Here is a 24,815-nt window from a genome sequence, read left to right on the forward strand (position 1 = left end):
TCCCTCAATCTCTTAACTATTGATTTCTATTCTTAAGTGATAAGACCCTAAAACCAACCTGTATTTGTGCCACAACACTTAACGTTATACATTTCATTTGGTAAACTTGCAGAGCATGTATTACGTGCAAAAAATTATGCTGAACAACTCTGGTATGTCCAGAGATAAGAAACAGTTCCTATGCTATGTTTCTACTTGTGCTAGTCAAAGGTTTTGTCCTTTTACAGCGGATGGGAATCAGGTTAAGTTAGATGTTTAATCTCAGAGTCCTTAGTCTTCTGAAAAACAATCTCTTTCCCCCCCACCCCCGCCCCCTCCTCCCCCCAAAAAAACCCATTAGGCAAAAGTTTAAAAACAGATACTACTTTTAAGGATTTGGGTTCGTTCTAAAGCAGGACTATGGATTCTTAAGATACTGATTTACACAGAAGGGGTAGGTCTGTCCCCGGAGCTAAAAAAGGGGGTTCATGTTTTTCCAACTGGACTGTTCCCTCAGGAGCTCCATGCGGTCCCGGCGGGCGCCTCCGTGAGGCCAGGCAGCCCCCTTCCGTCTGACCCCCGGGACCAGAGGCTGCGGGGAGCCCCGCTCCGGCCGGAGGAGGGGGTCTGGCCGGGGCTTCGGAGACCTTAGCCCCAGCAAAGGCCGCCCAAAGCCTCCGGGCGTGCAGCCACGTGGACGGCGGCCCGCCTTCCCGACTGGGCGAGTCCCGGCAGCGCCCTCTCCCCGGGTTCCGGGATCGAGGCCGCGGGGCGGGACTCGGGGCTGCGCGGGGCTATTTCCTCTCCGTGCGGTCAGCCGGGGTGAGGAGAGGCCGAGCAGGAGCCTGGGCGGAGCGTCCCATGGCGCTGCCTAGTCCGGCCTGGGCTGTGGCGGGCACGGAGGAAGCCGCGTAGTGCGGGAGGAAGCCCGCAGCCCCATGCGGGGGGAAGAACGGGCGGCCAACGGGCGGAGGTCCCACCACAGCCCACACGCTGGGGAGAGGGAACCTGAGAGCGCCGGGGGGAGGGGGCGGGAAGAGCGGGCGGCTCTCTCTGCGCATGCTCCGCGCGGGGAGCCTGACATGCGCCGTGAGCCCAGGGTGGGTTGGCGGCGGGAGGGGCCGGGCGCGAGCGGGCTGATGTGTTTATCCGGCTCTCTGGGTGGGCGGTCACAGCGCACGCGTTAAGGGCGAAAGGCGGCGGAATGCGCACGCGCTGAGCGGGCGGACAGCCTCGGGAGGGCGTGGAGGGGGCTCTGGGAGAAGCAGGGGAAAAGGGAAGCGGAGGGAAAGGAAAGGGCGGGGGGAGGGGGGTGAGAGCGTGCTCTGCGCATGCGTGCGAGCGCCAGCGACGACGGCGGCGGGGGAGTCTCGGGGATGACAGTGGCTTTGCCCGTTGGGGTAACGGTCGTCGTCTCCGGCTAGGGCTTGGGGCGCCGCACAGCCCGCAGGATCCATTAAAAGCCGCAGCCACCCGGGCCCTACCGAGCTAGAGTGGCGCGTGGAGTCGGGGTGAGGGCGGCGAGGCGCGGGGGGAGGGGCCTGCGGCGGGGCCTGCTGTGTGCGCTGGGCGGCGGCGGCGGCGGGCCTGGGCTGTGCGAGCGCTCGTCTCCGCCGCGGCCGGGCGGGCGGGCTCCGTGGGCGGCGGCGGCGGCGGCCGCCGTCGTGCTTGGCGGAGGCGGCGTCCGTGTGTGTGCAGCGCGGAGAAGATGGCCGGGCAGTGAGGGGCGGCGCTTGCGCCTGGTGACCTCGGAGTGAGCGACTAAGGAGCGCGGGGCGCCGTCGGCGGCGCCGCGGCCCGCCTGGGCCTGCTCCCCGCCCCCCTCCCGCCGCTGCTGCTCCGCAAGCCGCCGCCGGGGCCCGCGAACTTCCTCCCGGCCCTGCCCTACCGGGTGCGGGACGGACTTTCCCGCCTCGGCACCTCCTGGAAACCAGCGGGGCTGTACAATCGCCGGGGTGGAGAGCCAGGCACCGTCCGGTCCCCCGCGTCCGATATGGAGAGAGCGGCGGCGGCCTGGGCCAGCCGCAACAGCAGCCTTCGGAGCCGCCGCGGCTGCGGCTTCGGGCACTAAGATCGAGGAAGCGGACCACCCCGGAGCTGTCGTCCTCGCTGTCGCCGCTGCCTCGTCCGCTCCGGGCGCTGTGATGGAGTAGGGGCCCCCCGCAGCTGGTGAGAAGCGTGCCCGCCCCTTGGACCGGGCCGGGCCCTGCTCCCGCCCAGCTCGACCCGAGGAGATACCTCCGCGCCCGCCCGGAGATGCAGCTCGTGCGAAGGCCGCCCGCCGAGCCGCGGGGCTAGAGACCGAAGGAGGCTAGAGACCGGAGTCCGCGGCCCGAGCACCGAAGCCGCCGCCGCCACCGTTCTGCGCCCCGCGGCCGCCTGGGACAGACTCGAACGCTGGTGTTTTCTCTCTCTTATTTTTTTTCAACTGCAAAGTCTCAGGGACGGAGGAGGAGGGGCGCCAAGGCCCCCATGTGTGGGAGGATTGCTTCAGCCTCGCAAACTTGCACGGATTTTGGTGACTCCTCTGGCCAGCGGTTCTGCTCTGATTTCCTCCGAATCGTCGCAAACTCGCCATTGTCCCCAGGCTGCTCACAAAGTTGGATCCGGAATTTTTTTTCCACCGGGAGCCCACGGTGCCCAAGTGTCTGCAATGAACCCCGTGAATGCTACTGCTCTCTACATTTCCGCGAGCCGCCTAGTGCTCAACTACGACCCCGGGGACCCCAAGGCGTTTACCGAGATTAACAGGCTCCTGCCTTACTTCCGACAGTCCCTCTCGTGCTGTGTGTGCGGTGAGACGCCTTTTATTGTTCCCTTTTTAGCTTGTCTTTTTTTTTTTTTTTTTTTTTTTAAATATCTTTGGGCAATGGTTAACAGGAAGGGTTGGAGGACACGGTAGTTTTTAGCTTTGGTTATTTGTGCAGGTAGTCATTAGTTTTGAAACTCCAAAGGACTTTCACCCGGCATTTCGGAAGGAATCCTTCCAAACCGCTTTGTACAGCGGTCTGGTCGTGTGAATCTTGTTTATTTCACCTTAGGTCAGTTCCTTAGCATTTCTGATGATGGCTTTTTTTTTTTTTTTTTAAATGACGTGAAATATGCATGTATCCTGCTGCCGCCCCTTTTTTTTTTTTTTTTAATTAACCTTCGGTACAAGAACTGATTTAACACCTAGCTTAGTTAGATCCGGTTAAAACATGTACATGTGGCGTGTTTGCATTTCCCCAAACTGGTGTTTGTTATGTGTGGGCGCTGGTATATGTGACGCGCCCACAGCCAGTGAACCCGGTGCAGAACTTCCCCCCAGGTTCTTCCACAAATGCTCTGACAGTTGGGCGGTAAACCGGGAGCTAGGGGAGACTTGATGGGGCACTAAGTACTTTTTTGGGATTTTTATAGGCTTAGGTTTCTTATTTTGTGGCTTTAATACCTTGTGGCCTGGTAGAGAGTTATTTCAGGTATTTTTGTTAAAAAATAGTGCGGTGGGGAGGATATTTTCAAGTTACTTTTGAGAGATGGAGATATGCTAAGTTGTCTAATAAGTCGAAGTTTCCCAAAAGTAATTTAGATTAACTGTGCACATATAATAACTATTACCTCTTCCCCCCCCCCCCAAAAAAAAAAAGACACGATGAAAGCGATAATACAAAGGAAAGGGCAGCTGGCCAAAAAGGCAGTAATATACTCCACTTCATATTTTTATTCCGACACATATTTTGAGGTTTCGTTGACCCACTCACTTGTTTAGTCAGTATTTCAGAAATTTAGGCATTTTAGGCTTTCACGTGGTCTTAAATTAGATAAAAAAGAGTAATTTTGTGATTATTTGAGATTTATCTAGCATTTTCTGTATAGCTCTGGGGGAAGGCACGAAAGGAGTGCAGAAGAGGTGAAGATTGTGGGTTTTTTTTGCATACCAGGTACTTAATCTCATAAAAATTTAACTGTTAGAATGTGATTAAGTTCTACTGTGACTGGTGACTCCTAACAACTTTATAGAGAATCACTTGCTTTGGGCGAATCCCTTAACTGCTCTGAGCCTCAATTTCTTTGGGCTAGATTCAAAGTTTCCTTTCAGCTTAAATTTTACTAAAGTAAGCATTAGAATTTGCTTTCAAGTTTCCCGGAGTGCTTTTTATTTTATTTTATTTTTTTTATAACAGCTTTTGATTGTTTGTGGACTGAGGAAATGCAGCTGCTCTATCTTTCATATCCACAAACCATTCTTTGAGGTTTGGGGGATGGATTGCTGAGGTAATGATAGTAGGGATGAAGAGAGGGCATAGGGCAGCCCACCCTGGCCTGCTAGATAGAACAGCAGTAGAGAGATTTTATCCAGGTGACACTTGAAGATCTGGTAAGTCTCCTTTTTACTAGGTGGGGGTGGGGTGGGGTGGGAAATATGGTACTTTCGAATTGTGTAGATGCTTGAATTTTAAGTTTCAGGATAGTTGTGGTCTAATTGAACATTCCCCTCTAACCTGGATTTTTTAAAAAACTTGCCATTAAAGCTAAAACTATATTTAAAGAGTCCCCAAGTGTCATTTTTAAATATTTTTTAAAACCAGTCTTGGCAACACAAGGGGAATTTTTCTGACAAGTGGTGCTTTGTAATTATTTCTTCTTGTTCACTTTCCCTTCCCCTGCATTCTATGGAAAAGATTTGTGGATTCTACTTCCTTGTAACTGAGTAGTTGGCTTAAAATTTCAGCAATCTGGATGTAGCTTCAGGCTTCCCCCCTTCTCCCACCCCCCTCCCAATGTAGTCTGTGGTTATCAATAGATAGGGGAAAATCAGTTATTGGAATTCAGGTCCAGCATTTAATAAACTTTGTATCAGGTGCTACCCTAGTCTGTCTTAGTTGAAAAACATAAACTCATTCAATTCTAGGGCATGTGTAATTTGGTTTCATGAAGATAAGTAAAAGTAAAGTGTAATTCTGTCTTGCTGCATGCTGTAAATAGGAAGTTTGTTTCAACAGGCTCTTCAACATCTGACCCAATCCTACCTTTTCAGCCTGTATTCAACTGCTCTCTTACATAATTGCTCTGCTTCCGCCAGGTTGATATTTTTTGGCTTTTCAAACATACATACCTTATATTTTCCTCTTTTCCCAGTAAAAAGTTCTCTTTGTCCTTTGAACCTCTGTAACCCTTGTTCCAATCATAGGCATTTAAAACTCTTTCAGTGCATTTTAATTTAATTTTAATTTTAAAAAATATATTTTATTGATTTTTTTTTCAGAGAGGAAATGAGAGGGATAGAGAGTTAGAAACATTGATCAGCTGCCTCCTGCACACCTCCCACTGGGGATGTGCCCGAAACCGAGGTACATGCCTTGACCAGAATCGAACCTGGGACCCCTCAGTCCGCAGGCCAAGGCTCTATCCACTGAGCCAAACCGGTTAGGCTTTAATTTTAATTAGTCAGTGCAGTTTTTATAACAGTCTTCTGATACATTAGGGAAAATACTATGTTTTTGTACATTTTTGTGTTCCCCTTGTCTTATCCTTTCTCTCCTAGCAGTGACTTGCTGTAGGTGTTTATAGACTCAGGAAGAAAGTGAGAGGAAGTGAGGGAGGGAAAGTAAAAAAGGCTTACAAACTTTGCCGTTAGGTCAAATCTTGGTTCTTCTGCTTTTGTGTAGACAGGTTGCTTTAAGTTTTTGCCTCAATTTCCTTTATCTGCAAAAGAAGGATGATTATACTTCGTTTGTTTTTCCAAATTTGTTATATGTGGGCTTATTTTTTAGTGGGGAAAAACTTTTAGTAGGAGAACAAGTCTAGGGACTTGGTGTCTGGCACATATCATGTACTTAATATCCCACTCTTGTGCAGAAGTAGAGCGAGGGAGGAGAAGGTAAGAGAAGAGACTGAACTGTCAGGTCAATTACTGTCAAACTTGGAATATTCTCAGGTTTTGTTATTGTTTGAAATGTAAATTAGCTGATTATCACTGTTTTGTTTTTTTCAGTTGCCTTGTGTATTTAAACGTTCTGAAGCTTCAGGTGAATGAATATTGCTTCAGAGAATTACTGTACTTTTTAGACCACAAAACAGATTATAGTGGCTACTACTTTTTGTGTCAGCTTTCCCAAATATTGGGACATGCTTTATCATGTACCAGGAAGTATAATTTCTTTTCTTATTTGAATGGCATGGAACTTGATAAATTCTGTCCTAGGGATTTAAAGTTTTCCATTAAACTTGTAAGCCCTCAAGTAATATAACAAGTTTTATATGTAGAATCAAATCCTGTTAGAGTTGGAAGGCCGTGTTGAATGGAAAACTTTTACTTTCTGAGGTATTTGGAGTCCTGTAATCAGGATCTCAGGCACGTGAATATTTTCCTGGTGTTTTTATTTTTTAGAGAGAAGGGAGGGGGAGAGATAGAGAAAAACATCAGTGTGAGAGACCTACATGGATCGGTTGCCTCCTATCCATTCCCTGACTGGGGATGGAACCCACATCGGAGGTATGTGCCCTGACCAGGAATCGAACTTGGGACCTTCTGGTGCATGAGACAATGTTCCAACCAACTGAGCCACACTGGGGCTCCTGGTGTTTTAATTAGAGTCTAGGAAAAAGGGGTTTTGCCTTTGGATTTACTTAATATTTTTGGACCCTAGACACTCAATTTTTCATTTACAAAATGGGGAGGAGCTGGAGATTAGTGTTTCTCACTGAAACACATGGGTGATATAGACTAAACAAGTTTTTGCTTTGAATGTGAAAGGACTTAAAGACAAAAACCCTATCTTTCAGGTAGGTATGTGGTTGGTTCCCTGAGGGTGAAGCCTTGCTTGTTTTGTTTACTTTGGTAGCCCAGAACCTGTCAGTTACTGGCCTAACTTGTTGAATGGATGAAATTATTAAAAAGACAAAGTTTCAAAGTAGGAAGGATGTGCTCTCAAAGTATTTGCCTTAAAACCAAAAGATTTAGCTTTCAGAACAACTACCTTCACTTTCCTCTTTTGCCATTGTTTGTACCCCAATCCCCTGGGATTAGTGGAGTAGCTAGATGATCTTAAGAATCTCTTCCAGTGTGGAATATTGGAATTAACTTTGGTTTTGACAGAACAAATAATTTATAAATAGTAAGAACCTTCTTAACTGGAATTTGAACATACAGCTTGAAGTGTCTTATTGTAAACTACACATTTTTTATTTATTTTTAATACGTTTTTATTAATTTTTAGATAGAGAGGAAGGGAGAGGGAAAGATAGAAACATCAGCTGCGTCCTGTACGCCGCCTCCCCCCCACCCCCAATGGGGATCCAGTCCACATTCTGCCTTGACTGGGAATGAGTCGGCCTTCAACCACTGAGTTACACTGACCAGGCTGTATTTTCTATTTAAAGTTTTAAAATATATATATATTTATTGATTTCAGAGAGGGGGAGAGAGGTAGAAACATTAATGATGAGAGAGAATCATTGATCGACTACCTCCTGCACACCCCACTCTGGGGATCTGGCCTGCAACCAGGGCATATGCCCTGACCAGGAATTGAACTGTGACCTCCTGGTTCATAGGTTGATGCTCAACCACTGAGCCTCGCTCGTCAGGCAAAATATTTTTTTGATAGTAGCCATTCTAATGAGTGTGAAGTGATATCTCATTGTGATTTTGATTTGCCTTTCTATAGTGACATTGATCATATGCTTGTTGGTCATTTGTATATCATTTTGAGGAATCACTAGCCTTTTCTTTTTAAACCCTCACTGGAGGATATGCTTATTGATTTTGGGGCGGGGGGGGGGGGGGGGGGGAGGGGCATAAGAATGAGGGGAGGGGGAGTGGAGAGGGAGACAGACAGATAAACATTGATTGCTTATTTTCTGCACGTGCCCTGACTGGGAATCAAACCTGAAACCTAAGTATGCATCCTGACCGGGAATCGAACTAGCAACCTCTTGGTAGATGGGATGACACTCCAGCCAATTGAGCCACAGAGATGCACCTGGCAAGGGTGAATCACTATTATTTTTTATCTTGAAAACTTATTTCATTTATTACATTTTTATTAATCCCATATAACCAATTATAAGTTAACTTGATTGCTTATGTAAAAACTTTAGAAATTACCCATAAATGAATATTTCCCTTCATATAATTGTTAAATAGCTGTTTTGAACATCGTTTAAGGACATCTGATTGGTGTTAAAGCAGAGTTTGGTTTACCAGTTTCGTTTTGTTTTTTTGGGGGCGGAGACTTAAGTTCACCTGTTCTCTCTGATATGGGAAGAATTCTTTAAGGAGCATTTATCTAGTGGCTTGTAAAGAGGAACAGTTGTAATTTGCCTGGTAGATACACTTCTTTTATTTCACACATTAATGTAACCATTTGTTTGATTTCTTTTCCTAAGAAAAATCTCCTTTTACAGTTCCACTTTTAGTACTGTAAAAATTAATAATAGTTTGAATAATGGTTCAAGGCTGTCTGTATGGGATGTAGAATTGGGCAGGAGAAATTGTTTCAGTTTAGATCCAGGAAGTATGGAGCTTGAGTGGGATCAAGAGGAATGGTGTAGTTAGTTGCTCATTTTCAGTAAGCTTGATGGAGAGAACAGTTGGCTTGTTGAGGTTGCAGAAAAGCAAGTTTATTTCCATGAAGGAGAGACCCTTGCAATACAGTGGTTACTCAGGAGCCTTTTGTGTGGGGATCTTTAATGCCAGGCTAAGGAATTTGACATTTGTTTTGTAGCTGTGTTTTTCTTTTTTTAGTTTTATTTATTTTTATTTTTTTAAACACTGTCTAAGTCTATATAACTGCTTGTCTCATAGAGGAGAGCACCGGAATAGGCCAGACTTTGTTGCTATAGCAAGCTCAAATTGTGTCAGACAGTGTCTTTTCTTTTTTTCACAGTGTGTTTTAGTCCTGGTTGGGTAGATCAGTTGGTTAGAACATTGTCCTAATTCAACAGGGTTGTGGGTTCAGTCTTGGTCAGGGCACATAGAAGAATCAACCAATGAATGCATAAATAAGTGGAACAACAAATTGATGTTTCTCTTTCCTTCTTGCTCTCTCTCCCCTTCCCCCATTTCTCTCTCTAAAGTTGATAGTTTTGTGTTTGTTTTTTAAGAGTCTTCTATAGGCTGCCAAAATCCAATATAATCTAAAGCAGGGGTCCTCAAACTTTTTAAAGTGGGGGCCAGATCACGGTCCCTCAGAGAGCTGGAGGACCGGACTATATGAACTACTAATTCCTACTGTAACACCTCGGCTTCGCTCACTGCCCAAAAAACCTGGCGGGCCGGATCAGACTCCTCTGCGGGCCGCATGTGGCCCGCGGGCTGTAGTTTGAAGACCCCTGATCTAAAGGGTTTGTTAACATTCAGATTCCCAATTATCATATCAGACTGATTGAATTGGAATTTCTATGGGTGGTGCCTTGAATGCCTTGTAATCTTCATTTAACATCTCCCACCCCCTCAATCTTGTTATGGGGCATGGGATTTGCAAATCATTATTGTAAGCATTTGAGAAACAACATTTTAAGTAGGAGATGGATGTAATGTAAATTCTGTTTTAGAAAAGATTGATTTGGGATTGATTACTGAATAGTGATGGCAGTGGTAAGGGAACAACATAGATAATGCTAAGGGAAATTTTTGTCTTGCTGATGGTTATCATAATACTTTAATTCTTTGATGTATACTATATATACTTTGTCATATTTCACTATAAATAGACTTTTTTTAAAAAAAATAAAATACGTTTGTATTGAGAGGAAGGGAGAAAGAGAAATGTTAATCTGGGCTGCCTTCTTCACTCTCCATCCTCCTCCTCCACAGGGGATGGAGCCTATAACCTAGGCATGTGCCTTGAACAGGAATTTTACCAGTGACTATGGGTGCACAGAATGATGCTCAACCAACTGAGCCACACTCGCCAGGGCCTCACTATGAATAGATTAAATGAGACATTTCCTATTCTAAAATTTATAAACATATCTAGCACAGTGCTTTCACATAGCATATACTTGATTAAATGTTTTGAATTATATTTAAGAACTGACAAAACCTGGCAATTTAATACAGATGCGTGGGAAAAATTGAAGGAGTCAAAAGTTTATATTAGAAATGAAGTTTAAAAGGACATGAAGAATTTAAGTAGGCTAGTTTGAAATAATATAGGGACAGCCCAATTAAAATATTCTTCAAGGGTTGAGCAATTTGGTGTAGATTTTGGGAGAGATTGCAGTTAAGATAGAAATTAGAGCAGTTCAGGTGTGGGCATAAGGAGAATGAAGAGAAGGATGAGACAACGTCGAATAATGTGATGGTGATTGGTGCTTAGGGGTGAGAAATATTGGAAATATGATTAGGAAAGCATAAAAATAATCTAAAATTTTTTATTTTATGCCCTCCCCTGGAAACTGATTTTAAAATAATTTTATATACTATTTGATATAGTGTAACAGCATATCTTCTGAGTCTTGGGGTTGTAGTTATCAGTCCCTCAAATTAACTTGAACATCCACTTCTCTTTGCATTCCTTGTTTTCTTCATTCAAGCACTCATATTGGTAACATCCATAGCACGCCATCATTTGTTGATTAATGCCTTATTGTATTGACATATCCCTCAGAGTCCACTGAGCTACTTTTATGTATGATTCAATTTGTTTTTGCAAGTTCTGATGTACTTTCTAAATTTTATCTTTTTTAAAAAAAAAGTGATATTTCAAAATTCTTATTCTAATTTCTTACGTTTTTCTTTGTGTCCAGGAGTTGCTTTTGTCTTCTTATCCATTTAATTTTAAACTCTTACTCCTTTTACCTCTTTTAAAGATTATTATTTTTGTTCCCTTGTCAGGAATAGATTTTTTTTTCACCTCAATTACTGTGTATCTGGCTATTTCCTCATCTTTTTCTTGTTCCGACTTGTCCATAATAATTTAGCAGAATTTTCATTCACTATCCTTTTACTCCAGAGATCTTGAATCTTTGCAGAGTTGGAATATCTGTTTTTTCAAGCTGTTTTAATCTAGTTTTACATCCAGTGTATTTTGTGTGTGCTGATTTTAGTTGTCTTATCAGTTAACATTTGTCTATTTTCTTCGTTATAACCTACAGAAAATGTGCACTTAAAATGTTGCCTTGTCTATACCTTGGAAATCAGTTAATGTTTTCTGGAAAAGTTGAATTGTTTTAAAATTCTTTATATAATATTTATACTTAACCTTAGCCAAAAGACTGAGAAGTGATTCTTTATATAATATTTAAAGGACATGAAATGAAGAATTTAGGTAGGCGAGATTGAAATAATATAGGGACAGCCCAATTAAAATGTTCTTAGCCAAAAGAATAAAAAAGTATATCTAAAGTGGGGGTGTGAGTTCAGAGTATAACAACCTAAGGACTTTTCAATCCCCTACCAATTCTCCTAAATGTCTTTCCCTTGACATTCTAATCTCTGCCTAATGTTCTGATATCTAGGACTCTGGTCATATATAATATAGGAATCAAGGATTAGAAAGTGGCATTCCAATTCAGGTATCCTTGTGATGGATTTCTGAATTCATTCTCTCTCTCTCTCTCTCTCTCTCTCTCTCTATATATATATATATATATATATATATATATATATACACACACACACACACACACACACACACACACACATTATTTTGGCTAAGAACATTTTAATTGGACTGTCCCTATATTCAATTTAGCCTACCTAAATTCTTATTAGAGAGAGAGAGACAGAGACAGAGACAGAGAGAGAGAGAGAGAGAGAGAGAAAGAGAGAGAGAGAGAGAAACTTCACCAGCATTGCCCTCTAAACATTTGGATTTGTAATTCTCAGAAGTAGAGAATTTTGTAAGGTCTCTTGTACTCACAACACTTTTGAACCATAAAATTCTATTGTTGGGATCTTGAATTATTTTGTGAACCCTTCTTACATGATAAAAATCAAGATTGTTTTACTTGTTTGGCAGTTGTTGGTTCACAATGTTTCTGGTCAATTAAAACATTTTCACAAGTTGCTTGTTAGTGTTGTTCAAATCTTCTCTATCCTTACTGATTTCCTATTCATTTTGTCTTTGAGAGGTATTGAAATCTCTTAATTATAATTTTGGTTGTGCCAAATTCTCTGGAGTTTTTAACAGTTTGTGCTTCATATATTTTAAAGCTCTGTTATTAAGAGCATACAATTTTGAACACATGGACTATAGTTTTAAGTTTAATTTTTAATGTTCTGCCCTAATTCATCTATCATTTCTAGGTTATGTTGCTGTTTGGCTTTTCGGCTTTTTATGGGTGATATTTTTCTACTTCTCTGTATGCGTTATTTATTATTTTGTCTTTTTAAAAAATATATTTTTTTTTATTGCATATTGATTTCAGAGAGGAAGAGAAAGCAAGAGAGAGGTAGAAACATCAGTGAAGAGAATAATTTGATCAGCTGCCTCCTGCATGCCCCCTACTGGGGATGGAGCCTGTAACCCAGGCATGTGCCCTCACCAGAATCAAACTGGTGACCTTGATTCCTGAGTTGAAGCTCAATTGCTGAGCCACACTAGCCGGGCTTATTAATTTTTTATTGGATGCTGGATATTGCAACTTTTACCTTGTCCATAAAATTTTAATTTGTTGATAGATATTTTTGTGTTTTGGTTTTTAAAAAAATAATATATATGTATTGATTTCAGAGAGGAAGGGAGAATGAGAGACAGACAGAAACATCAATGATGAGAAAGAATCATTGATCAGCTGCCTCCTGCCTGGGATTGAGCCCACAACCCGGGCATATGCCCTGACTGGGAATTGAACCATGACTTCCTGGATCATAGGTTAATTTGAGCCACACGTGTTGGGCGATAGATAAGTACAAAAATATCTTTTATTGATTTTTTTTTACAGAGAGGAAGAGAGAAGGATAGAGAGTTAGAAACATCCATGAGAGAGAATCATGGATCAGCTGCCTCTTGCACACCCCCTACTGGGGATGTACCCTCAACCAAGGTACATGTCCTTGACCGGAATTGAACCCGGGACCTTTCAGTCGCAGGCCAGTGCTCTATCCACTGAGACAAACCAGTTTCGGCTGTACTATAAATACTATTCTTGAGCTTTGTTCTTGGGATGAGGTTATGTTATTTGGAGACAGTTGGATCGTTTTGAGGCTTGGTTTAGCTTTTATTAAATAGGACCAAAGAAGCCTTTAGGAGCTAACTTTTCTGCAGTACTGAGCAAGATGATGCCTTATTCAATCCGATGCCTTATTATGTTTTTCACTCTTGGTGTTGGGATTAGGAATTATTCTGTTGCTTCTGAATTACATTGGGATTTTCACGTTATTTCTTTCTGGGTGTTCTTTTCTTTAGGCTAGGATAGTTTCCTCATGTGCATATGCTAATTGGTACTCAGCTGAAGACTTGAAAGGGACCTGGTTTAAAAAACTGGAGCTCTTTCTCTGTGCACCTTTTTTATCTCTAGTACTCAGCCCTGAAAGTCCAACTTTGTTGGCCTCCCAACTCTGCCTTCTCATTTTAGGGAGACCACCAGGATGTGTTTGAGCTCTCTTTACTTGTGCAGCAGTCTGAAAATTATCTCTAGGCCTAAGCTGGGGTAGTTGTAGGTTTAGCTTGTTTGTTTCCTATCCCAGAGATCACTGTTCTGTATTTTCTGTTGCTCAATATTTGTAGACAATTGTTTGTCCAGTTTTTTTTTATTTTATTTCACGTGGGAGAGTAAATCTGATTGTTCTATTTTGTTTGGAAACAGTCAGATTATATTCTGAACCTATGCTGTCCCATATAGTAGCCACCAGTGCTGTGACAATTTAAATTTTATTTAATCTTAATAAACATTCTTGGGCCAAATCCCCAGTCATTAAGTCATTTCTGGAGTAGATCACCTAGATGATTCTAATACTAACCCTTGGATGAGAATAGTGACTGTTTAAAGGAATAGCTATCTTTGAATATTCCTACTATGAGGTTAATAAGTACAGTTTAAAGAAAAGTGTGCCAATAAATTTAAGCAGCCGAAACCGGTTTGGCTCAATGGATAGAGCGTCGGCTTGGGGACTGAAGGGACCCAGGTTTGATTCCGGTCAAGGGCATGTACCTTGGTTGCGGGCATATCCCCAGTACGGGGTGTGCAAGAGGCAGCTGTTCGATGACTCTCTCTCATCGATGTTTCTAGCTCTCTATCTCTCTCCCTTCCTCTCTGTACAAAATCAATAAAATATATTTAAAAAAATAAATAAATAAATAAATAAATTTAAGCAGTGCCATATTAAGCAAGTTTCTTGACAGCTGTAGTATTCAGTTTTAAGACATTCATATATTTTGGGACGACTCTCCAAGAGTGTATTAAAGCAAACCTGTAAATGCTTTCTGGTTCAGTGGGATTACCAGTTTGGGAAATTTGTATCTAGATTTATTTTGATTTGAGTAAATGCTTGAATGCTCAGCTATATATCAAGTTAATTGTGCCTAATTTACCAGCCTATATTATCTTATTGGTAATATTTTAATGAGACTATCATTGCTTTGTGAAAGTATGAAAATAATAAAATATTACATAAATGCTCTGTAACCACACAACACTATTACGGGCTACCGTACATAATTATTAAGATAAATTATGTCTGGCATTCTCTTGTAATTCTTACTAGAATATGAAATGAGGTATGTTGTGGTCTGAATGGTATACATCATTCATTTAATAATCTGTGGTGAGTGCTGTTTTTTAATGTGTTATTTTTTACTTTTTGTTTAATCCTTGCCTGAGGATATTTTTTCCCCCTCATTGATTTTTAGTGAGAGTGGAAGTGAGAGAGAAACATGATGTGAGAGAGACAAATCAATTGGTTGCTTCCCGAACCCACCCTGGCCAGGGCTAGGGATCAAGCCTGCAACTGAGATACATGCCCTTGACAAGAATCGACCCTCCACTCTGATCCCTGAAAAAAGTGGGTTAGAGCAATGTTTGTTTTTTTAGTTTATAATGGTAGTTGACTGGAGAAACTTATATAAACAGTTGATATCACTGAGAGAGTATCAGGAAGTAATTTCCATAGTTTTAGGTTAACCAAAGACATAAAAGTTAAAGAAACTCTAAAGGTTAGCCGTTGAGATGTTCAGTAAACAGTTTGGCTTGAGTAAATAACATTCATACTTTTAAAGTTGCAGTGTTCACTGAATTTCATTTTTCAATAAACTAGTGGTATTCCTTTTCCCAACTGGGAACATAAATATATATATATTTTAAAATATATTTAATTGCTTTTTTACAGAGAGGAAGGGAGAGGGATAGAAAGTTGGAAACATCGATGAGAGAGAAACATCGATCAGCTGCCTCCTGCACACCCCCCACCAGGGATGTGCCCACAACCCAGGTACATGCCCTTGACCAGAATCAAACCCTGGACCCTTGAGTCCACAGGCCGACACTCTATCCATTGAGCCAAACCGGTCTTGGCCATATATTTTTTTTTACCCTCCCATTCTTCACTCCTCTGGCATACATATTTAGTTAATGACTGGTCTCTAACGGGTTGGAGAATCCCATGTTATATGACAGTGAAAAGTGATGTAATGAACTTTAAAAGTAACGACTTGGTCAAGTGGTCAAAATAATCTGTATGTCACTGTTTTTTGTGATTAATGCAGATCTATCACATTCCCTTAGATTTTATTAAAATGCATGTTTTCCTGTTATGATTATTTATGCTAGATATTTTAAAGGAAACAGTTTATTGGTTTTGGAATCCAGGTGATCAGGGCATTATGGTGGTATGGGGCATAGCTGCTTAAATATTTAGAGAACTACTAATTTCTTTGAAACCTTAATTTGTCATTTGGATCTGTTGATTTATTGAGGCATGTATTTGCTTTTTGGTTTACTATTAATAAACCTGTGCGGAAATTTAAAGGAATATATTCTAAGGGCTACTCAATCAAAAATCTAAAAAAGAAAAAACAGACTGGGGTTATGAAACCCTTCAAAAGGAAAATGGTGCTGTCTTCTTAGCAGGGTTTTTTCATTTAAAATTCATTTTTCTTTGAGATATCTCAGCTGTTGGGGAAGGGTGGGTATGCCACTGAGAACTCTGGGATCTAATCCCCGAGCTGGGCTTTGCAGCAGAGAGCACCAAATCTGAGGAGGTTACCCACATAACATCTAGTTGTGAAAAGCAGTGGGGTACTGTCTGCCAGGAGTGGCAGCTAAAAGTTTGGGCACCCTCTTGAAGGGCCAGTGCGCAAAAATTCCCTGTGGAGCCACCCACCTTGTGCTCTGGCAGAAGTGCACTGGAGCTGTGAGCGCAGAACCCAGGACTGGGGACTCAGGGATAGAGCTCAAAAGGCAGACAGACACCCCAAGTTTCCTGGGCCGAGTCATTCCCTCACGCAGGGAGGACATCTTTCCCACATAGACATTTGCCTTGCCTGGGGAGAAAACAGTTGACACCCTATTGGAAAACACCTTGCCCTGAGGCTACTTAAGAGATTATAAAAGAAACAATTAGCCTCTAGGGCCTAGGCAGAAGTGATGTCCCACCCTGTTGAAAAAGACTCTGGCAATACCTGAGGACAATTGCCTGGGGGCAATTAAAGTTGGAATCCTACCTTGTTTCCCCAAAAGTAAGACATCCTCTGAAAATAAGACCTACTTACAGGTTTCCTTCTGAGTGAAATATAAGGCATCCCCCCCCGAAAATAAGGCCCCCCTAGGCTCTGTCTCAGAATGCTATTGCTAAACATGGGAGATTTGGTCCACTGATTCTGAAAGAAATGGAGTCACAAGAAATTCACCAGGAAATTCAGGAATTGGATTGTTATGATGATGTTCCAGAAGATGATGACATGATTGTCATTGAATAAGTGAGTAAATTCTTGATACTGTAGGATTCACAGTTTGTCTGTTTTGTGTTGACAACTACCATACTACCGTACCGTATACAGGTAATAAATTTCCTTTATTTTCATTTAACAATAAATGTGTACTGTATTCTTCTTCATGGAAAAATAAGACATTCCCTGAAAATAAGACCTAGTGCATCTTTGGGAGCAAAAATTAATATAAGACACTGTCTTATTTTCGGGGAAATAGGGTACTAGTCTGTAGACAGGTGGTCTCTGGAGGCTTTGAGTCTTTCCCTGATCCAATTTGTCAGAACACTGCCCTGCACTAGAGATTGAGAGCTGTAGAGTACACAGTAACAAATCCAGACAAGCAAAATGAGGAGACAAAGAAACAACCCCCAAATGAAAGAACTACAGAATTCTCTAGAGAAGAGAAAAATGAAGCAGAGATAAATTTATCTGAAACAGAGTTCAGAGTAATGATGGTAAAAATGCTCAACAATATGAAAAAAGATTTAGTAACTATGAAAAAAGAACAGTTTGAGATAAAGAATAACATAACACAAAAAATGAACACATTGGAAGGAATACATAGCAGGTTAGGGGAAGCTAAGGATCAAATCAGTGAATTAGAAGACAGTTTAAAACATCACTCAATCAGAGAACCAAAAAGAAAAACAATTAAAAAACAAAAGGACAGCTTAAGGGAGCTGTGGGACAATGTGAAACGTAACAATATTAGCCCTTTGCACTCCGAACCATTCTGGACATTGGCTACCGGCTACTCTCAACGCTACTTTGTGGCGGAAATGTGCATTTACAGACCCTCGTATTATTTAGTATAATTTTGGAACCAAGTAACGTATTATAATGATATTGGACTTATATGAATTGGGTGACATCGAGGAATGTATATTTGCAAAAAAACCAATATTTTATTGTTTATAATTTTGTACAGTATGATAAATTTTGAAACACTCCCCAATATGCATTGCAGGCTGATTAGTGCATGTTTGACAGTAATAAGTGGTTTGACGCCTGTCTCAAAGTGGTTTGACGCCTGTTGAAATAACTCAATTCCCCGTAATCACTAATAAACTGCAATGTCCCCTGAGAGGGGACATCCGAGTGATATGCTAGAATTCCGATGTCCCCTGAGAGGGGACAGCGGAGTGCAAAAGGTTAGAATAGCAGGTGTGCCAGAAGAGGCAGAAAGGGACAAAAGAATAGAGAAGGTATTTGAAGAAGTAATGGCAGAAAACTTAGGTAACCTGGTAAAGGAAAAAGACAGCCAAGTTCAGGAGGCCAGAGAACCCCAAACAAGAACCCAAACAGGTCCACACCCAGACACATCATAATTAACCTGTTAACCAAGCGGGACCTATAAATACGTCAAACGTAAACAATATCGGGAATGGGTAGGACATATGAATACATCCTTGAAATATATGTTGCGCCCTGAGAGGGACGGTGTATATTTTTGTAATCTTTATAATGGTAAAATTTATAATTTTTTAATTCGATGTTTCCATTTTTTTGTTGGTATTCTTTTCTATTTGCAATTTTGTATTTTCCTTTGTGCTTTATATATAAATGAACAAAAAAATATATATTTCATTTATTTTAATTAAATATAAATTAAAAAAAAATAATATGAAATTATGTCCTCCGGTTGTGACGTACTGACACGTCCTAGTGAAAGAGTACACGCCAGTTACAGGTTGTGTAATTAAAAAGGGAACTCCCCGGTTAACAGGTTAAAATGCCAAAAATTAAAGACAAAGTGAGAATTTTAAAGGCAGCAAGAGAAAAGAAAACTGTTACTGACAAAGGAACTTCCATAAGGCTGACACCTGATTTCTCACCAGAAACTCTACAGGCCAGAAGGGAATGGCATGAAGTACTCAAGGTAGTGGGAAGTAAGGATATGAGACCAAGATTACTATATCCAGCAAGGCTATCATTCAAAATACAATAGATGGCCAAATAAAGAGCTTCCCAGACAAAGAAAAAGGCAAAGGAGTTCATCACTACCACCCCAGCATTACAAGAAACACTAAAGGGATTGCTATAAGGCAGTGGTTGGCAAATGCATTAGTCAACAGAGCCAAATATCAAAAGTATAACGATTAAAATTTTTTTTGAGAGCCAAATTTTTTAAACTTCTTAAAACGCCCCTTCTTCAAAATAGACTCACCCAGGCCATGGTATTTTGTGGAAGAGCCACACTCAAGGGGCCAAAGAGCCACATGTGGCTCGTGAGCTGCAGTTTGACGATCATGGCTGTAAGGGATTGCTGAGAAAAAGAAACAGAGAGAAACCTAGCCATACAGAATTAAATGATTATAAATAAGCCCCTTTCAATGATAACCCTATATGTAAATGGGTTCAATGCTCCAATTAAAAGATGTATGGTAGCTGAATGGATACAAAACATCAATGAGAGAAACAGATCAGCCGCCTCCTGCACACTCCCTACTAGGGATGTGCCCACAACCAAGGTACATGCCCTTGACCAGAATTGAACCTGGGACCTTTCAGTCAGCAGACCGATGCTCTATTCACTGATCCAAACTGGTTTTGGCAGATGCTGTAAATTCTTAACTCGTAAATAGGCTGGGCTCTTTTTGTTGGACTTTCTTTACAAAGAAGATAGTACAGTGCTAGAGTAAACATGCTCAATTGAAATACTTAAGATAAACTTTAAAAAGTGGGGTGTGTGGAGAGTCCAGGCAGACCTTTTGCAGGTTCAGTTCCTGTGCAGTAAAGATTTCCTATTGAGCATCCATCCTCCATTCCCTCTCACTCTTCCTGCCCCACTCACTGATCATTATTGCCAGTACCAATTTCTGTTTCTTCTTCCTCCCAGAAAGGTTTTACAAATCTTGTAGTTAATTATTGCTTCTGCTATGGCCTAATTTGAATAATCAACTTGTTTGATAAGTGGAAAGAAGCTAAAATCAGTGGATGCTGTGAACTTAATAGCAGAGTTAGGAACAGTGTCAGATAACTAGAAAGAATACTCAGCTTCTATTTCTCAGTGCTAGTAACTAGCTATGTATTTTATGGATGTCCCTTTTGATTTAAATGATGCCATGGAACAAGTTGCTTTCCAAGGTCACTCTCAATTCTAATGTGCTTTTTATGATTCATTCATTTACACTTGTATTAAGTGCTGGCATATGTGCCAACACTGGTTTAAAGATACAGAGATAAATAACTTTCTGGCCTTGAGTAAGTGAATGGTGATAGTACAGTTGTCGGCAAACTCATTAGTCAACAGAGCCAAATATCAACAGTTCAACGATTGAAATTCTTCTGAGAGCCGAAAACCGACTTCTGCGCATGGGCCACGAAGTTTTAATCACACTGTAGCGTGCCCGCACATGGTATTTTGTGGAAGAGCCACACTCAAGGGGTCAAAGAACTGCATGTGGCTTGTGAGTCGTAGTTTGCCAACCACTGGCATAGGAGAATGTTCATAGTGCTCTTTGAACAAACTTAGGGGCAGGAATTAAGGAAGGCTTGAGTTGATTTGAGTTGATTCTTAAAGAATAAATAGCCTTCTATGCCAGGAAGGAAGAAGAACATTCCAGGAAAAGCAAAACACAGAGGAATGAGTAAGCATTGCATGCTTTTGGAATGGTCAGTGGCAGGTGACAGTGGAAAATGGAGTTTGTGAAGAAAGTTTAATGGCACTAAATAATTGGTGGGGAGTTTGATGGGAGCCAGAGTCTGAAAGGGCTTATATGTTATCCTAAAGTCTTGGGATTTTAAAGACCGAAGGATTTTATTTGTTTGGTCAGATTATTTATTTTTTAATATTTCAAGAAAAACAGTCTCTATGTGGTCTCCACTTTTGGTCCTCGGGTGTCAGGGTTCTCTTCTTCGAGCTTTCCCATTGATTATTCAGGAAGTTTTTCTGTATTTTAGTTGTAATACCAGTTTGTTCCTGTGAGCATGTCCATGCAGCATCCACTTACTCTGCCACCATTTTTAATCTGAGGTTTTTGTTTTTGACAGTTTTTATTTTTAAAAATATATTTTATTGATTTTTCACAGACAGGAAGGGAAAGGGATAAATAGCTAGAAACATCGATGAGAGAGAATCATCGACCAGCTGCCTCCTGCACACCCCCTACCGGGGATGTTCCCGCAACCAATGTACATGCCCCTGACCGGAATCGAACCTGGGACCTTTCAGTCCTCAGACCAACGCTCTATCCACTGAGCCAAACCGGTTTTGGCTGTTTTTGACAGTTTTTAGTTGTGCCTTTATAAAGGGTTTAGGAAAGAAGAAAGATACAATCAAAAGGTGGTAGTGTGGAAGATGGGCTGATTGGAGCAGGTGAAGTTAAGGCAGGAAGTTAAGCGTGAAAACTCTTGCAGTATTTAAGCTAAGTAAATGAGGCAGGAGTAGTCAGTCATAGGGATAAAGCCTGAATGTGGAACAGACAGACTTAGAAGTTATGTGCAGTGAGACTCTGGAAACTGGATGTGCAATGTGGGTGCAGAGAAGAGTCTGGATGGTATCAAGATATCTGATTTGTGAGTGGATGACACTGTCAGCATACACTGAGAATAAGAGTTGCAGTAGAACAAGTTTTTAGGCAGGGGTTTAGAGGAGATAAATTCATGTTGAGCTTGAGTTGTCTGTGTTATCAAAGGAGAAATGATATTTTTGGTATACATATATGTGGTTCTGAACTGGAGGCGAAGTTGCTATAGGAAAGAAAGTTTGAAGTGGAATTGAGAGTAAATACATTTAGATGGATATCTAGAGAGGGAAGATGGAAGCCAAAGCAGTGGAGGGTTGGGAGGTTTATCTTGAAGGGAAGAAGAAAGGTGTGTGTGTGTGTGTGTGTGTGTGGCGGGGTGGTGGTGGTGATAGGATGAGAGGTGGGGAGAGAGGGAGAATATATAAATACATACAGCTTCAGATAAATTTGAAGGCATAAAAATGGGGTAAGTGGAAATATGCAATTGAATTTTATTTTGTAACTTATAGGAACTTTCAACATACAAAATAGAACTCTATTACACGTATCACCTCAACAATTAATGATATCCAAATGCAAGACTTGATACATTCTTTATAGATATTGTCATAACATTTTACAATCATCACTTAGAACTGGGAAGAACCTGGATATTTAGTCGCTTTATAGTTTTAAGAAATAGAGGGTCAAGTCTTCTTTAAAGGTATATTATTATTACTTTTTTTTTTTTTACTCAAAATTTATCATATTTGGGCAGTTAACAGAATCATTGATTAATAATTGACTAAAGATTTTGTTTTCTTGGTTACTGGCAGTGTTGCTGGGGCTGTCAGACCTCCCTGGAAATTTGCTTGGCTGAAGAGAGTCACTCACTCAAGCTCGTATCCCCTTTCTAGGAGTAGTCTGTGTCCAAGGACTAGGCCATTGAAATCCTGACTCACTTGCTCAACATAGGACAGCCCTGTAAGGGCCACCCTAACCTAGCTTCAGAGCTCTCAATGAGGTCATCTGAAGCCTTTTTTGTGATTATATCCCAGCCTAACTTGTTCTTCCTCTGCCCTTTCCTTACAGCCCCTTGATAAACTTTCAGCACACTAACCTCTCTCCTAAGAGTTTAAGTGCTGATTTTCACCACTGATGAACTTTAAAATTTCTTTTGATTTGTAACACTAAAAGATTTAACATCTTCTAGTTTTTCATGTTTATGAGAAATGTCCAGGTAAATATTGAAAGATTAGAATCATATAATATCATGAAAGAAAATGATTAATTGTACTAGAGGCCTGGTGCACGAAATTTGTGCATTTGGGAGGGGTGTCCTTCAGCCCAACCTGCACCCTCTCCAATCTGGGTCCCCTCGGGGGACATTCCTCTCACAATCCTGGACTGCTAGCTCCCAACTGTTTGCCTGCCTGATTGCCCCTAACCGCTTCTGGCTGCCAGCCTGATCACCCCTAACCATTCTCCTGCCAGCTTGATTGACGCCTAACATCCCTTGTTGGCCCGATTGCCCCAACTTCCCTCCCCTGTTGGCCTGGTCCCTCCTCAACTGCCCTCCCCTGCCAGCCAGATTACCCCCAACTGCTTCCCCTGCTGGCCTGGTCCCCTCCAAATGCCCTCCCCTTCCGGCCTAGTCATGTCCAACTGCCCTCCCCTGCAGGCCTGTCCAATTGAATGGGAAATTACATTTCAATATCATTATTTGATTTCATTGCTCCTGGAGTTGGTCCTTTAATTCCAAGCCTTTTCAGTGTATAGTACTAGGAAGTATGGCGATGAAAACATTAATTCATATTAGTTCAATTGAAATTCAGGATTTTCTTTAACTTTTTATTTTTTTAGTGAATTTCTTGGGGTGATATGGTTTCAAATGTACACTTCTATATACTAGAGGCCCAGTGCACAAAATTCGTGCACTGGGGGAGGGGGGGGTGTCCTCAGCCCGGACTATGCCTTCTTGCAGTCTGGGAGCCCTCAGGGGATGTCCAACTGCCAGACTACATCCTTAGTGGTACCATGGAGGTGGGAGAGGCTTCTGCCACTGTAGCTGCACTCGCCAGCCATGAGCCAGGCTTCTGGCTGAGTGGGCTGTCCCTCTGTGGGAGCGCACTGATTACCAGGAGGCAGCTCCTGCGTTAAGCGTCTGCCCCCTGGTGGTTAGTGCGTATCATAGCGACCAGTTCAGCTGTTTGCTTGATTTGCATATTAGCCGTTTATTATATAGGATTGTACTGTGTATTCACCACCCAGTCATCTCCTTTCATCACCATTTATTCCCCCTTTACCTTCTTCTGTTTCCCCAAACTCCCCTTAATGTAACTATCAGCACTACCACCAACATTGTAATTACTGAAAGAAAACAAAAAAAGAGAGAAGAGGATTAGAGTTAATATTCTGTGTTATAAAGTTATTTAAAGAAGTTTATCTCTGACTGGTTGTATCAATTTGATATAAAATTACAATTATTTCTTTTGTTTTTGATTTTGAAGGATTTCCCTTAAAATGTAATACTTGAATCCTATCCCTGTTCACTTCACTTTGTTCAGTTTCTCCTACCCAGTTTTAAAATATGTTCTTACTGACTTAAAAAGCACACACATTTTTATTGATTTCAAAGAAGGAGGAGGAGAGAGAGACACATCAATGATGAGAGAGAATCATTGACCAGCTGCCTCCTGGATGCCCCGTACTGGGGTTTAAGCCCACAACCTGGGCATGTGCCCTGACCAGGAATTGAACCAGAGACCTCTTGGTTCATGGGTCAGTGCTCAACCACAGAGCCACTTTGGCTGGCTTTATTAATTTTTTAGAGATAAAGTAATTGAGAGGGGAAGTGAGAGAAAGAGAAATACATTGATTGGCTGCCTCCCATACCCTGGGGGACCAAACCTGCAACCTGGGCATGTGCCCTGACTGGGAATTGAACCCCGGGTCCTTTTGGTACACAGAACAATGATCAATCATTTGAGCCACACTAGCTAGGGCAGATAACATTTTTTAAAGTGCATGTGTACTAGTATATATCCCTATGCCATTCCTTAGATTAAGTGCAGGCTGGGCTGAGAGACACTCTCCCCGTGCACAAATTTCATGCACCAGGCCTCTAGTTTTATATAAATGGGATATTATAATATATTTGGCATCGGGCTCTTTTCACTTAGCATGCTTTTGAAGTTCATCATATTTTGGCATGTACCAATAGTTTGTTTTTTTAATTGCTAAACAGTATTCTATGAGTGCTACATTTTGTTTATCTATTCACTAGCTCAGGGGTCTTCAAACTACGGCCCGCGGGCCACATGCAGCCCCCAGGGGAGTCTGATCCTGCCCGCCAGGTTTTTTGGGCAGTGAGCGCAGCCAAGGTGTTACAGTAGGAATTAGTAGTTCATATAGTCCGGCCCTCCAGCTCTCTGAGGGACCGTGATCTGGCCCCCACTTTAAAAAGTTTGAGGACCCCTGCGAGCTGATGGACATTTTTGTATTTCTAATTTTTGTCTATTATGAATAA

The 24,815-nt window shown here is 41.8% G+C and overlaps 1 protein-coding gene across 1 annotated transcript in view; it reads left to right on the plus strand.

Annotated features, from left to right (window-relative positions):
- Positions 1–2,265: 2,265 nt before the first annotated feature.
- MSL2 (MSL complex subunit 2) overlaps positions 2,266–24,815 on the plus strand; it is a 29,970-nt gene continuing 7,420 nt past the window's right edge. The window contains exon 1 of the mRNA XM_084901784.1: positions 2,266–2,774. Within this exon, the coding sequence (XP_084757910.1) occupies positions 2,633–2,774 (142 nt within the window). The 5' untranslated portion in view covers positions 2,266–2,632. The remainder of the gene's footprint in view (positions 2,775–24,815) is intronic.

Source organism: Pipistrellus hanaki (genome assembly GCF_964339955.1).
Source record: "Pipistrellus hanaki genome assembly, chromosome: 13".
Lineage (NCBI taxonomy): Eukaryota > Metazoa > Chordata > Mammalia > Chiroptera > Vespertilionidae > Pipistrellus > Pipistrellus hanaki.